Raw genomic sequence first — 12,099 nt, forward strand, 5'->3', positions numbered from 1 at the left:
TCGGTCAAATCCCTGGAACGGTATTCGTTGAAATAGCACGGCTGCGCAAAATATTTGCAATAGGTAAAGTTACGCTGATCAAAGATCGAATTGATCGGTTATTCCGCACATGTTTCATTGCTTTAGGTCGCACGATTTCTCGTCGAATGTGATCATAACGCGCGTTTGATACGTCGACGTAATTTTTCGCGACGAAACGATTTCGCAAAGTATCAAGACGCTACGAGCTTCGGGTCGCAGGGTGACTGCCGAAAAACGATGATTTTTCTTCGTGTTTCCTGCGACGTTTCGAATGTCATTTCCGAATTCTTTGATTCGTTTCTGACCGTATTCCGTCGCGAGTGACGACCCGTTTCAAGATTCGAATTTACCGACGTACAATTTGACAAAAAATTTTAGCGTTCAAATTTTTGTCGTCAGCTCAACCAACCGATCATCGAGATGCGATTGTACGACGCGCGTCAAGTAGCCATATTGCATGTCACTTGTTTAAACATTATTTACGATCTTGGGATATGTTCTTTGCCGAATGAATACGGCAGTGATGATTATTCAATTTGCATACGCTGTGAAAATTTGTTTACTTTGTATAATTTGCGTCACAAATATAAAACAGTTTCGATGTCATTCTGTGTAAACCGTCAATTGTGGTTTAAGGGTGTGCCCTGGCTGATTTCCACGTTGATGTGTATATACATATATATATGCAAATATGGAAGTTCATGTATTTCAAACGCGAGAAAGGGCTTAACAGCCCCATTTTATGTATATATATATACAATTCCGAACCCAAACACTCCAATGCATTTTCATTTGACGCAGGAATCAAAATCTGAGCACCTTTTTACTTTCGGTAAAGTTGCTCGGCGAAGATAGAGATTATTGCTATTTTTTTTTTTGCTGCCGTCAATTAATGCTGGCTTAGCTTGATGTTATTAATAAGTTTTCGATGCGATCTCATTGTGTGGAAAGATAAATAATTGGCTTAACGTAGTACACCTGTCTTACATTAAAAAAACATTAAAAATACTGGAACACCACAATACGGAGTCGTACGGAGCTTTCGCTGAGTCTGGGCAAGAGAAGCTGGTATCAGTCGAAGCAGCGCCTCAAAGGTGGCAAGCCCAAGGTGTGGATATCGAGAATCCGGATTGAAAGAAGCTCGGCAGCTGAAGTACAGATTTTTTTAAAAAGTGTTGAAGAAAAATGAAGAATCGACGAATCACTGACAATTACGTCACGCATCCTCTTAAGACCGAATGTACAGAGGAAAACGACGACACGTTAAGCGGCAGTCCGTTAAAAGTCCGGGTTTTCAAAAGACGATGGCTTCAACTATTCTTATTTGCTTTGTGCGGCATATGCAGCAGCTATCAATATGCTCAATTCGTCATCGTCAGCCACATAATAAGTCGGTAAGATAATTATTGATCACCCGTAACGGTATTCTTATTCTTCGTACAAATATAGATGAGCCACTAAAATTTGAAACGGAAGCGAAATCAGTACTCAAGACCTTGACTCGTGCTGCTCGTACAGAAAAATTGAGTCCTCAGGTACTACGACGTCTCGACGTTGGCGGTAGCATCGACCAACATCATGTTGATGGTAGCCTACGCAGTTTTCCTTTTCCCTGCCTTGTTTTTAATGGAACGCATCGGCCTGAAGTGGACGGTCATGATAGGAGCCGCATTGACGTGTCTCGGAGCTTGGATTAAGGTCTTTTCGGCAGCCAAAGATCGTTTTCCGTTGCTGCTCACAGGGCAAGCCATGGTCGCGATCAGCCAGGTTTTCATTGCTCCTGTTCCGGGAAAATTGGCTGCATTCTGGTTCGGGAATGACCAACTCGCCCTCGCCACCGCCATCGGCTCCTACGCAGCTCACGTTGGCTTGTCGATCTGCTTCCTGACCGTTCCGATTTTCGTCCGAAACCACGACGACGTCGAGGAAATCGGGCACGAATTGTCCGTCATTTACTGGACAGTCGCGATTGCATGTTCAGTCGTAACGTTGGCCGTACTTTTTCGTGAGTCGTCGCAATTCTCCACCTACGAAGACGACGAATTCGTTCCTTAACGGATCCTCTTTTCCCATAAAGTTTTTCAGGACGAACCTTCCGCGCCACCAAGCGAGTCGCGGGCGCTCCAAAAATCCACGCACGAGCGTTTCGACAAAGGAGTTTTAGTGTCCTTCAAAAAGTTAGTAACAAAGAACAGGAACTTCATCATTCTTTGGAACGCCTATGGTCTGATTGTTAGCATATTTAACTCGACGGGGGCAATTTTGAATCCGTTGTTCTTAACTCACTTCAAGGTAACGCTACTTCCGACTCTGCACGTTCCTGCAGTGCCCTCAGTTATATTTAACCGTCTTTCAGAACTGCGAAGTTGATGTAGGAATAATGTTACTTTTGCTGTGCTTTGTGGGTACCATAGGTTCGTTAATCATCGCATCAATTCTCGACAAAACGAAGAAATTCAGGTTAGTTGACCGTGGCTGTGACGCGTAACGACTTGAACGGTTGTAACTACAGCGTTCAACAATTACAGAGTCATCGCCATCACCGTGAGCAGTTCGTCTTTATTTTGCGAAATACTTTTTGCTACGACCTTGAATATGGAAATTAAATGGACGGTTTTTCTGTCAGTTTCGCTTTTCGGGTAAATATATCACTGTGATTAGACTACAATTCGAACGATTATTTATGTTATGCTCACGTTTCTCAGTGTGACTACACGCAACCGTTTCCGTTTCAGCATTACTCTGCTCAGTTTCAGCGCGATTGGATTTGAATTATGCGCCGAAGCGACTTACCCCGAGTCTCAGGCACTATCGACAGGAATTTTGAGCACAGCGGGCCAAATATACGGAGCTTCCGTAATTCCTCTTATCCTCAAGGTGATAGACGTTTACGGCGATACGGCTGGACACGCGGTCATTCTCGCAATTCTCGGCCTAGGAACTCTGTTGACAATATCGAATAAAATCGATCTGCGTAGGCAAAGAGCTGAAGAATCTGCCATGCGTTATAATGCGCTGAGCCAAGGAGTATCAGACGAAATAGTCAAATGATTTTGATTCTAATAGCCTTCGTCCACCATTCGAGTTTACTTTCATTATTATACATAACAACCGACAAAAGTGATCGAATGAAAATTCTTGCCAAAAGTCGAATATTCTCTGCATCCGCAAATAAACCATTAGGAATTGAACGTTGCAGAGATCAGGAACCAAGATAATTCTTACTCACCAAGTTAGTTGATTCGTCGTGTTCAAAGAATGTGAGAAGAATTTTGGTGCTCCTAATCCGCACGTGAAGTGTCGCCGAAAAAAATGGAGTAACTTTCTCGCGTCTCACTTGTGTTTTTTATTTGATACTAATCTTAAGATGAATTACACGAATAAGAATTTTCATAATCATCTTTTATCCAAAGTATTTTCTACAATTTATTGAAATTTATTCCTCACATCCCTTCCCTCCTCTTTGTAGAATTCATACAATATCAGTCCTGGATTGAGGAAACTTTCTGTTTCTGCATCCAGGTGGCTCAACGTGATTCTATATTATTTTCAAAAGTTGAAATGGCACCACGTTGGCAAAATGTCAAATTAAAAAATCCTGCATTAAATTATAAACGTTAGTCCTGACCGCATTTGGTAGTTTTCTTAACTCAGGTATATTTAGCGAGAAGTAAAAAGAGAACGTAAATTTTGACCCCTCAACGTTTGCGCAGTAAGTGTTATAAGCTGTGGGTGCAATCCTCTACGTACACGTGTGATTAAAATAATTTCGATTGAAAATTTTGGTACCCTCAAATTTGGTTGATCAGAAGCTTTGAAAGGCTTCCCTTATTACCCGAATTTTTGATCATTTCTCATTATTTCTTTACGAAATGAGCATCCTTTTAAGCGGATTCTTCTGTACATTCGAAAACCGATTGTTCGTAACGAATACGAGATTTTGCATTACCTGTAATTTCGAAATCAATTTATTTGAATCTGCAAGGCATTGGTCAAATTTACCTGTCCAATCAAACGAAAATTAGAAACTTTTTCATTTTCAAGACTCAACAAGAGTTTTTCATTCATTGCCATCACGTTGCATTGAAATATAAAATTACTTCAATAGATAAACTTTATTCTATATTTGTACGATTGTTCTTTACATCAGTATAAGTATGAGTGGTTGCCAAAAAACTGAATAACAACCAAGCAGTCTAATTTCTAAGCAATGAGTGTAATTCAAGGACTAAAACTCTATTGATTACTACTGAGACTTAGATTGAAATAAAAATCTGAATGAGGTTAAAATTTCTTCGTACCATCATCCTATTTTCTCAGCTGTTGGTCCGACGATGTTCTACATTAAGCCTATTTAATTTTTCAAGTATTCAGTTAATCTGGATAATATTACGTGAATCAATTCCAGAAAATTGGAGTTTTCGGGTCCAAGATGACGAAAAAAAGGTTTTCAAAACGCCATTTCGAATTTTTTCGATCTAAGATTCGTGGCTTTCAAAAAACACTAGAACAGATTTATTCAGAGAGACTGTGATAAATCTGCAGAATTTCTCCCGTCTTGACGATAATTTACAAGTTTGAAAAAACGAGAAGCTGCGGAGAATGAGAAAAAAAAAAAGAATAAGGATCAAACCGACACGAGAGTTTCACAGATCTTCTTCGACCTTCACATCCGATCTAAATTCAATGCAATTTACTAACGAGACCGGAAATTTCTCCAAAAGACGATCCGTAATCCATAAATTACGTGTCGTTGGGAAATTGGTAGCCGTATAATAAAAAGCATGATGAAATTCGTTCAATAGAGTTCAACCTTGAGCTGAATAAAGGTATATATATATATATATATATATATACATTGAATGCCTTAGACCGAAACGAAGCAATTTAACGAAAAATCCTTCGATTGCAAAATCATTTTTCGAATTGTTATAATATAATTTTGAATATTCACAATACCTGTTCTATAATTAATTCGTCAGGTTCGCGAGTCGGGTGATAAAAGAAAACAAAAATGTTCATTTATCGGATGATTTATCAATTGAAAAAATATTTGACCGTTCGATTCTTGTACAGTTTAAGAGACGAGTTTGATACAGGAAAAAAAAGAATGCCGTTTTACAGTTACGTTTTTATTTTTTTTTTTTATTTTAATATGGTCAATTCCTCGATGGCGCGTCCTTGACGATTCGCGAACCTTGTCGAATCCTTGAGTTTGCCGGTGCAACGATTAATCGAAAACAATGGCCTGAAACGTCGATTGAGGACAAATTTATGCGCGGGAGGCTAAGAATGACGAAAAGTAATCAATTTTCTATTAAATCGATTATTTTTTTTCGGATGAATCGAGTAGAATCGATTATTTTTCAAACTCTATTAATCGACACATTCGATTAGTTTTCCTCGCGATCGTTTTTTGTTTCCTGCTCGTATAAAGGACGCATTGCAATATCAATTTATGCGATTAAAGTATCGATTATTATCATTGTCCTACATACTAATTACCAATTTGACATAATAAGTGAAAGACAAATGAATAATTTCACCTAAAATTGAAAAATATTTTCAATGAAACTACAAATTATCGAAATAAAACTTTTCCGCTATTAAGACCGCATACTGAAATTTACGAGATTTTGGTTTCGAATGCGCCGTTTCAAAAAAAAAAGTTACAAAATATTGGATTAATCGATTCATTTTTACCAATGTAATCGAATCGTGTTCGATTATTTTTAGCTTAGTAGACATCGCGTTTGAAACAAAACGCCCGTTTTATTGCCAAACCTGCAAGCAGCCTTCCGAAAAATGGATGGATGCCCGTGTAATGTAACCATTGTAGAGAAATTATTTGACAGGTGAAATAGACGCTCTGTTACTTGACCTCGACTAACGTCTTCGCATTATTCAAAAGCATCGACTCGAACACGCACGATATTCCCATTTATCAACGCGGCTTCACGAGACCTCATTTATACGACTACTAAAAGCGAATTTTCACCCTCCTCACCCTCCTGACCGTGAATATTTTTTACTCTTCTCTTCTTTTCCCTCCTCCCGACATCGTTTTCCCAGAGATAAAAGTGCGAAGTCGTATCTCGGATAGACCGTCGTGCAATTTCTTACGTGTAAACGATTTGAATCTGTGTACATACATGTAGTCGCTCCTTTTTTTTTTATCTAATTGTTTTTTTTTTTTTTTTTGTTTTTTGAAGTACTCATATTTTAGAATCCTTCTTTAAAACTCTCCTCGCGAATACAATTTTGAAATGATAATCGAATTCAAGCCTGATCAAAGGTTCGATTTCTTTGAATAATGTATCAGACAAACGAAGAAGCTTGATTGCAATCCCGAAGAATTAGCCGCCGAGTGAAGAGAAGAAAGCAATTCCGTCTAATTATTATGATTGGATGTACTTACACAAAAGTGTGAATAAATTGGGATCCATTGTCCCAAGTAAATCGCTGCTCAGACCTCCTGAAACATGAAAAACGAAACACGTGGATTAATAAAAAAAAAATATAAGGAATAATTATCGATAGAGGAGAAAATAATAACAACAACAACAACAACAACAAAAATAATAATGATAATAATAATAAAAAGGGCGCACGTCTCTTCTTCCCCCCTTGAAGGTCTCCATATTTATTCTTGTCGATATCGAATTACACAAAATATGCGCATACAAATAAATGACGATTTATTATTCATCAGCCAGAGGAAGGTTCGATTGTTCGTCGAGAATAATGGTTCGGTTAGAATCGGTATTGCGGCCGTTACAGGCAAACGAAATACGGCATCGCTGTAACAATGGCGGTTTTAGCTGGCGCGGCGCCTCAAAGTGCTCGAGACGATTTCGGAACAATTGGAACAATCGAAATCCCATGCATAGGTACATATAATTATCAACGCCTCGTGTTTTCGCCCGGAATTAGCATAAGAGGATTGCAATTAAGACCCGGGGAAACCGGCTTTGTTAAATTATTCAACTTGGTCCCAACAATTCGTCTCGCTTGGTAATAATTCGGATTATACACGTACACTCGGCACGCTAAGTATGCGGATGCTGTTTCGATAGATCGTTACGAAATCGAGAAAACTGAAGCTGAACCAATCGATCGTCGTATTGTTCAATTTGCATACTGAGAAAAATTTCATTTGTTACGGTAACTAGAAAAATTCAGTAAAACAGGTATCGTTAACAAAAAGTGTTTGAACATTGTTGGGATTACGAAAAACGAGGCACGCCTAAACATTTTGCGATATTGTCGATCCTTTTTTCGGTAATTGCAACGCAAAATCAGTTTGTGAGGTTTACTCTACTTTTTTAATTAAACGAGGCTTTAACGTCAATTCATTCTTGCACGAGCGTTAAATTTTCGCAACCGTTGCAAGAAAATATAGCAACGGCGATCGTAATGAGAAAGAATAGTAACGGATACTAGATAAAACTAGTTTTCATTTTCTACCTGGAACTATATTTTTCGATCGTGGTAAAAAATGAAAATAGTTAAAGACTGAGCGGTAACCGGAACTAAAAATTTCCCCCAATGTAAAAACCGACTTTCTGGCCAAGTTCTTTTCGTTTTTTATTTCTCTGTGTTCATGTTCAATCAAAAATTAAGAGGGGCCTTAATTTCGGTCAAAATTCATAATCGCTTATACACTTGAAACGTGTCTCTTACAGTTTTTTTTTTTTTTTTTTTTTGAATCACCGCGAATCTCTGTTCGATTTTCGACATCGTTAATCGTGTACGTTTATTGAAAAACTGCATTAAAAATTACAAGCGTCTATTAATCAATGACAATGGAATAAGATTTGGAACAAGAAAAAACCAAAAAAAAAAAAAAAAAAACGAGCGCGGGACATTTAGCGAATAATTGATAGTTCTCAACAATGTTTTGAGAAATACATTTGTAATCGGTTTTTAAGCGTTGCGTAAAGACGAGTAAAACATTTCTGCCTCGAGTGTATTATAATTATACACAACGATATTGCGCATCGTTTATTCTTCAGGCGTATAATTTTCGTACAGGAATAAATCTGGCGTCGCTTCAATTTCGCACGATTCTTATAAACGATGTATAATAAATCCTCCTATTCCCCATTGCAAGATTTATCATTAGATGCAACCGCGGGACTTTCACATTATTCCACAACAACAATTATTAGAATATAAACGTCGAATGCGGGGTAAATGTGTCGTCTCGTCATCGGCCGATCCCCGCTAAATGATTAATGAAAACGATCAGTGAATTTGAACGACACGTATACGAGGTATAATATTATTACATATATTCAATCCCTGCGGCGTGCCGTTGTTATTATACAAACGATAATTAACAGCGAAAACGACATTTATCCGTTTCGACATCGTTTCGAACATTGTTTAAGCCTTTGTTTAAAATCTTCGTAACGTTGAATCGGCGCTTCTTACGGTACGAAGTGCGGACCTCAAGGGCCGATCGATATAGATCGGTATCAAACGCCGAATGCCCGACCGGATACCGCAAAAACCCGTTGAGTCGTATAGAATATCAGAACTAAAGATAATGATACGTGCGAGGAAAACGATTGCGTCTGCAACGTTGTGAAAGCGGCGTAGAATCGAGCCTGGATCGAGAAATTAAACCTAAGCGCGTATAATTATAAGAGAAAAATTATATCGATACATCTGATTGTGAGATAACGGAACAAGTGCGTCGAGGCGAAATGATGTGGAAAAATAATAATTGTATGTATTCGTTGATCACACGCACGTCGGTAAGAGCGTGGGATATTTTGAAACCACGTATTATAAACGAATTCGTATGATTATAAACAGTGAAAGCAGTCGATTATGATTATTCGCACTGTACAAGTACGACATGAGATGGGAAAACAAAGTTCGCTTACAATTAGGGTGTGGATAAATAAATAAACAAATGATTAACTACGATAATATTAGCATTGTGCCACCAAAATTTACACTAATTTATTGACAAATATTATGTATTGTTAAAAATTATTCAATCTAAAGTTAATGTAAGAAAGGTGAATTCAATTGAATCGTTTTGCATTTCTTATGTATTCTTTAAAAAAATTGGCCAACTCCTAGATTAAATTTGGCTCAAGAGTTGATTAAATACGGTTAAAATTTTATTCCGATAAACATCAACTGATTAGTGTAAATTGGGTCGAATTAAATCGTATGAAATCGAAAGCGTTACTGTCAGCCGAAATAGCTCAGTTGGGAGAGCGTTAGACTGAAGATCTAAATGTCCCCGGTTCAATCCCGGGTTTCGGCAGTGGCATTTTTTTTTTCTATTTTGCAATTTGCTCAACACACGTTATTTTCGCCGGAGCATATAATAAACTATTACGATTTGAAAAACAATTATCATCGCACTTACGTATAATAACATTGAATTGTAAATAATTTTACAAGGTACAAATGCCGATGTTTTTTTTTTTTTTTTTTAAACATGACAAAAAAAATTAAAATTCCTTTCAAGACGAGCGGGCAAAATTACCATTAGAATTGGGAGATATACGGTTGTTTGAAATATTTCTCTATCGTAAGCGAGATTCGCGAATGCATCGGCGGAAAATTCTTAGGGAGAATCAGATTTCCGTTAATCAAGCGCATCGCGGAGTGCATGTACATCAGCCTGGAGAAAGATATCTCCGGTTCTGATTACGCTTGGGAAATCAATTCGAGTGTCTTTTACAGACAGATCATGATCGCGATTATTAGATGAGGTTGACGAGGTTACGAAGTCCGCGATTAATAATCCCGCTGATCGTGGATTCAAAGCTACGGCGCGTAATCGCAATGTCGATTTAGGTGCAGTCATATATACATATGTGTATATATATATATATATATTTGACGGACATGGATGATTTGCCTGATTGAATATTACTGCATGTGATGTAATATAGACTAACGAAAGGCTGATTGCTAAAGAATTTTAGTGTACACGCGATTACAAGGATTCAAGATTTCGTAAAGATTTTACAAGATTTAATGAGACTCTGATAAATTTCCAGGGACTTCGAAGGATTTCAAGTGATTTCAAAAGGTTTCATAAGACGTAAAGTAATTTCAAACGATTTCATGGATTTCCAAAAATTTCAAAGATATCAGAAATTTCAGCGATTTCAAAGGATTTCAAAATACGTGAAATTATTTCAAGGATTTCAAGGGATTAGGGATTTCAAATAATTTCAAAAGGATTCTTAAGATGTAAAGTAATTTTGTACGATTTCACAGATCAGCAAAGATTTCAGTGATTTTGACAGAATTTCAAGCGAGTACAATGGATTTCAAAAAATTTCAAAGGATTTAAAAATGCATCAAATTATTTTCAAATATTTCACCAGATTTTAAACGAGTTCATAGGTTTTCAGAGATTGCCAAGATTTCAAAGATTTCAAAGGATTTCAAAAGGATTACAAAAGATTTCAAGTGATTTCAAAGTAATTTCAAGGGATTTCAAAAGACACTAAAGAATTTTAAAAGATTTCAATCGTTTCTTCAAAATTTCGGATAATTTGAAATGATTTCATGGAATTACAAAAATTTCAAGAATTTCAAAAGATTCACGTAGGGTTGTACAGCAGATTTCGCAAGTGACCGAAATCTTGCAAAGAAGTGATTAAAAAACAAACGAGAATGTAAAAAATGGTAAGCGAGCAGACGGGATTTAAGGCGGCGGGAGAGACCGAAGATGCAGAATCCGAGAGGCGGAAATGAAATTGCGGAAACCGCGAGCACTTTGGAAGTTCGCGGTAATGCGGCGGTTTAGTTGCGGAATTAACAATGGGAAACTAGGCTACAACGTTACAAGTTCGGTAGGCTCCAGCTGCTCTCGGCGTCAAAACTAATTACGAGTTTATACCCAGACGACGGATGGATCAAGTCGAGATATATCATTTTCTTACTCTAATTGCGCGGATATATAAGTCATTCCCGGCGTGTCTTGGGTATGCGTAAATTAATAGGGAAAAATTAGTCGAATTGAACGAAATTATTCTCATATTGACTATTGCTGATTATCATTGTTTTGTTTCCATTTGAAAAAATTCATCTTTGATTCCCTTTTTTACCATCAAATTTTATCAGAATTCGAACAAATGTGTTTTCATTCGTTTACATGTTTCTGAAAACGAGTATTGTCCACCGCCTTATCACGATTTGTAATCATCTACATTTTCAAGTAAGCTACAAATTAAGCGTCACCATTTCTTAATCAGAGATAAAAACAAAAATACTAGTTGAAGTTTTTGTCTCTTAGTCGGAGTGAGATATGAAATGCAAATTATAACACTCGATGTTTCGTAGTTGCGAAATAGCCAAATGGAAAATTAAAAATACAGCAAAATACAAATTGTTTTTGTATATGTCAATAGACAGGAAATGAAATAAAAATTAAATTTGCATTTCGTTATTTTGAATTGAAACAAAATTGAGTTAATATTATATAATTTTATATTTTGCCAACCGCGGTAAAATAAAAATTTAATAAAATTTGTATTGCGCAAGTCGGACAAAATAAAATACGAATAACATTATTTTATTATAATTAGCACCGAATAAAATACCAATTACGGTGTAAACGTAATTTGTACAATTTCATTGCGGTCTAAATTACAAATCACATTTGTAATTTGTACATATTTTGATCGACTAATTACGATTTTACGAAACGCTGTTTTCAACCATCTAACCAAAATTGCACAGTTTATAAAGCAATTTTAAACCGTGGTTTATTAAAATTTCAAAAAAAATCTCATCATTAATTTAGAAATTCAAACGATGCTTTTTTAAAGAATTTAAATTTTAAAACTGTGGTTTTTTGTACATACCGATTATTAATTTTCGCTACAATGATCGCGTTAAAAGATTGAAATTTTCACGCCATCGTTGAATACAATTAATTCCTTCGCAAATAAATAATTGCGTCCTCTCGCAAAGTGGAAATTAAATTTTCCCGAATCGTTTGATCCACAGGCTACAACTTCAGGCGCGTAAATAATTAAGAGTGGGTAATAAGATTATCGATCTTGACGAAGTGATATATACATGTACGTGTGT

The 12,099-nt window shown here is 36.7% G+C and overlaps 2 protein-coding genes, 1 long non-coding RNA gene and 1 other non-coding gene across 7 annotated transcripts in view; 3 read left to right on the top strand and 1 right to left on the bottom strand.

Moving 5' to 3' along the window:
• Positions 1-12,099, top strand: part of LOC124222705 (uncharacterized) — a 130,528-nt gene that overhangs the window by 39,495 nt on the left and 78,934 nt on the right. The window lies entirely within an intron of this gene.
• Positions 1-12,099, bottom strand: part of thw (thawb) — a 105,335-nt gene that overhangs the window by 18,269 nt on the left and 74,967 nt on the right. For all 3 annotated transcript variants that reach the window (XM_046634891.2, XM_046634889.2, XM_046634892.2), the window contains one exon: positions 6,440-6,496. In XM_046634891.2, coding sequence (XP_046490847.1) covers positions 6,440-6,467 — 28 coding nt within the window. In that variant the 5' untranslated portion in view covers positions 6,468-6,496. The remainder of the gene's footprint in view (positions 1-6,439; positions 6,497-12,099) is intronic.
• LOC124223166 (choline/ethanolamine transporter FLVCR2-like) lies at positions 1,132-3,369 on the top strand. 2 transcript variants are annotated; one of them, XM_069137630.1, is made up of 6 exons: positions 1,132-1,415; positions 1,557-2,026; positions 2,099-2,313; positions 2,378-2,481; positions 2,550-2,660; positions 2,757-3,369. In XM_069137630.1, exons 1-6 carry the CDS (start codon positions 1,207-1,209, stop codon positions 3,070-3,072), a joined length of 1,425 nt encoding a protein of 474 aa, XP_068993731.1. In that variant the 5' UTR covers positions 1,132-1,206; the 3' UTR covers positions 3,073-3,369. The 2 variants fall into 2 exon arrangements, with proteins under 2 accessions (XP_068993731.1, XP_068993732.1); XM_069137631.1 differs by having other exon boundaries at positions 1,290-1,415; positions 1,540-2,026.
• TRNAF-GAA (transfer RNA phenylalanine (anticodon GAA)) lies at positions 9,235-9,307 on the top strand. Its single transcript has one exon. It is a non-coding gene; the product is annotated as a tRNA-Phe (tRNA).

The sequence above is a fragment of the Neodiprion pinetum genome, chromosome 7 (genome assembly GCF_021155775.2).
Source record: "Neodiprion pinetum isolate iyNeoPine1 chromosome 7, iyNeoPine1.2, whole genome shotgun sequence".
Classification (NCBI taxonomy): Eukaryota; Metazoa; Arthropoda; class Insecta; order Hymenoptera; family Diprionidae; genus Neodiprion; species Neodiprion pinetum.

What these genes read in the sequence shown, in the direction of transcription:
- LOC124223166 (XM_069137630.1), top strand. Translation starts at nt 1,207, where the DNA reads ATGAAGAATCGACGAATCACTGACAATTACGTCACGCATCCTCTTAAG. An exon ending in GTCAGCCACATAATAAGTCG is followed by an intron (nt 1,416 to 1,556) that starts GTAAGATAATTA and finishes TTGAGTCCTCAG; the next exon opens with GTACTACGACGTCTCGACGT. An exon ending in AACGTTGGCCGTACTTTTTC is followed by an intron (nt 2,027 to 2,098) that starts GTGAGTCGTCGC and finishes TTTCCCATAAAG; the next exon opens with TTTTTCAGGACGAACCTTCC.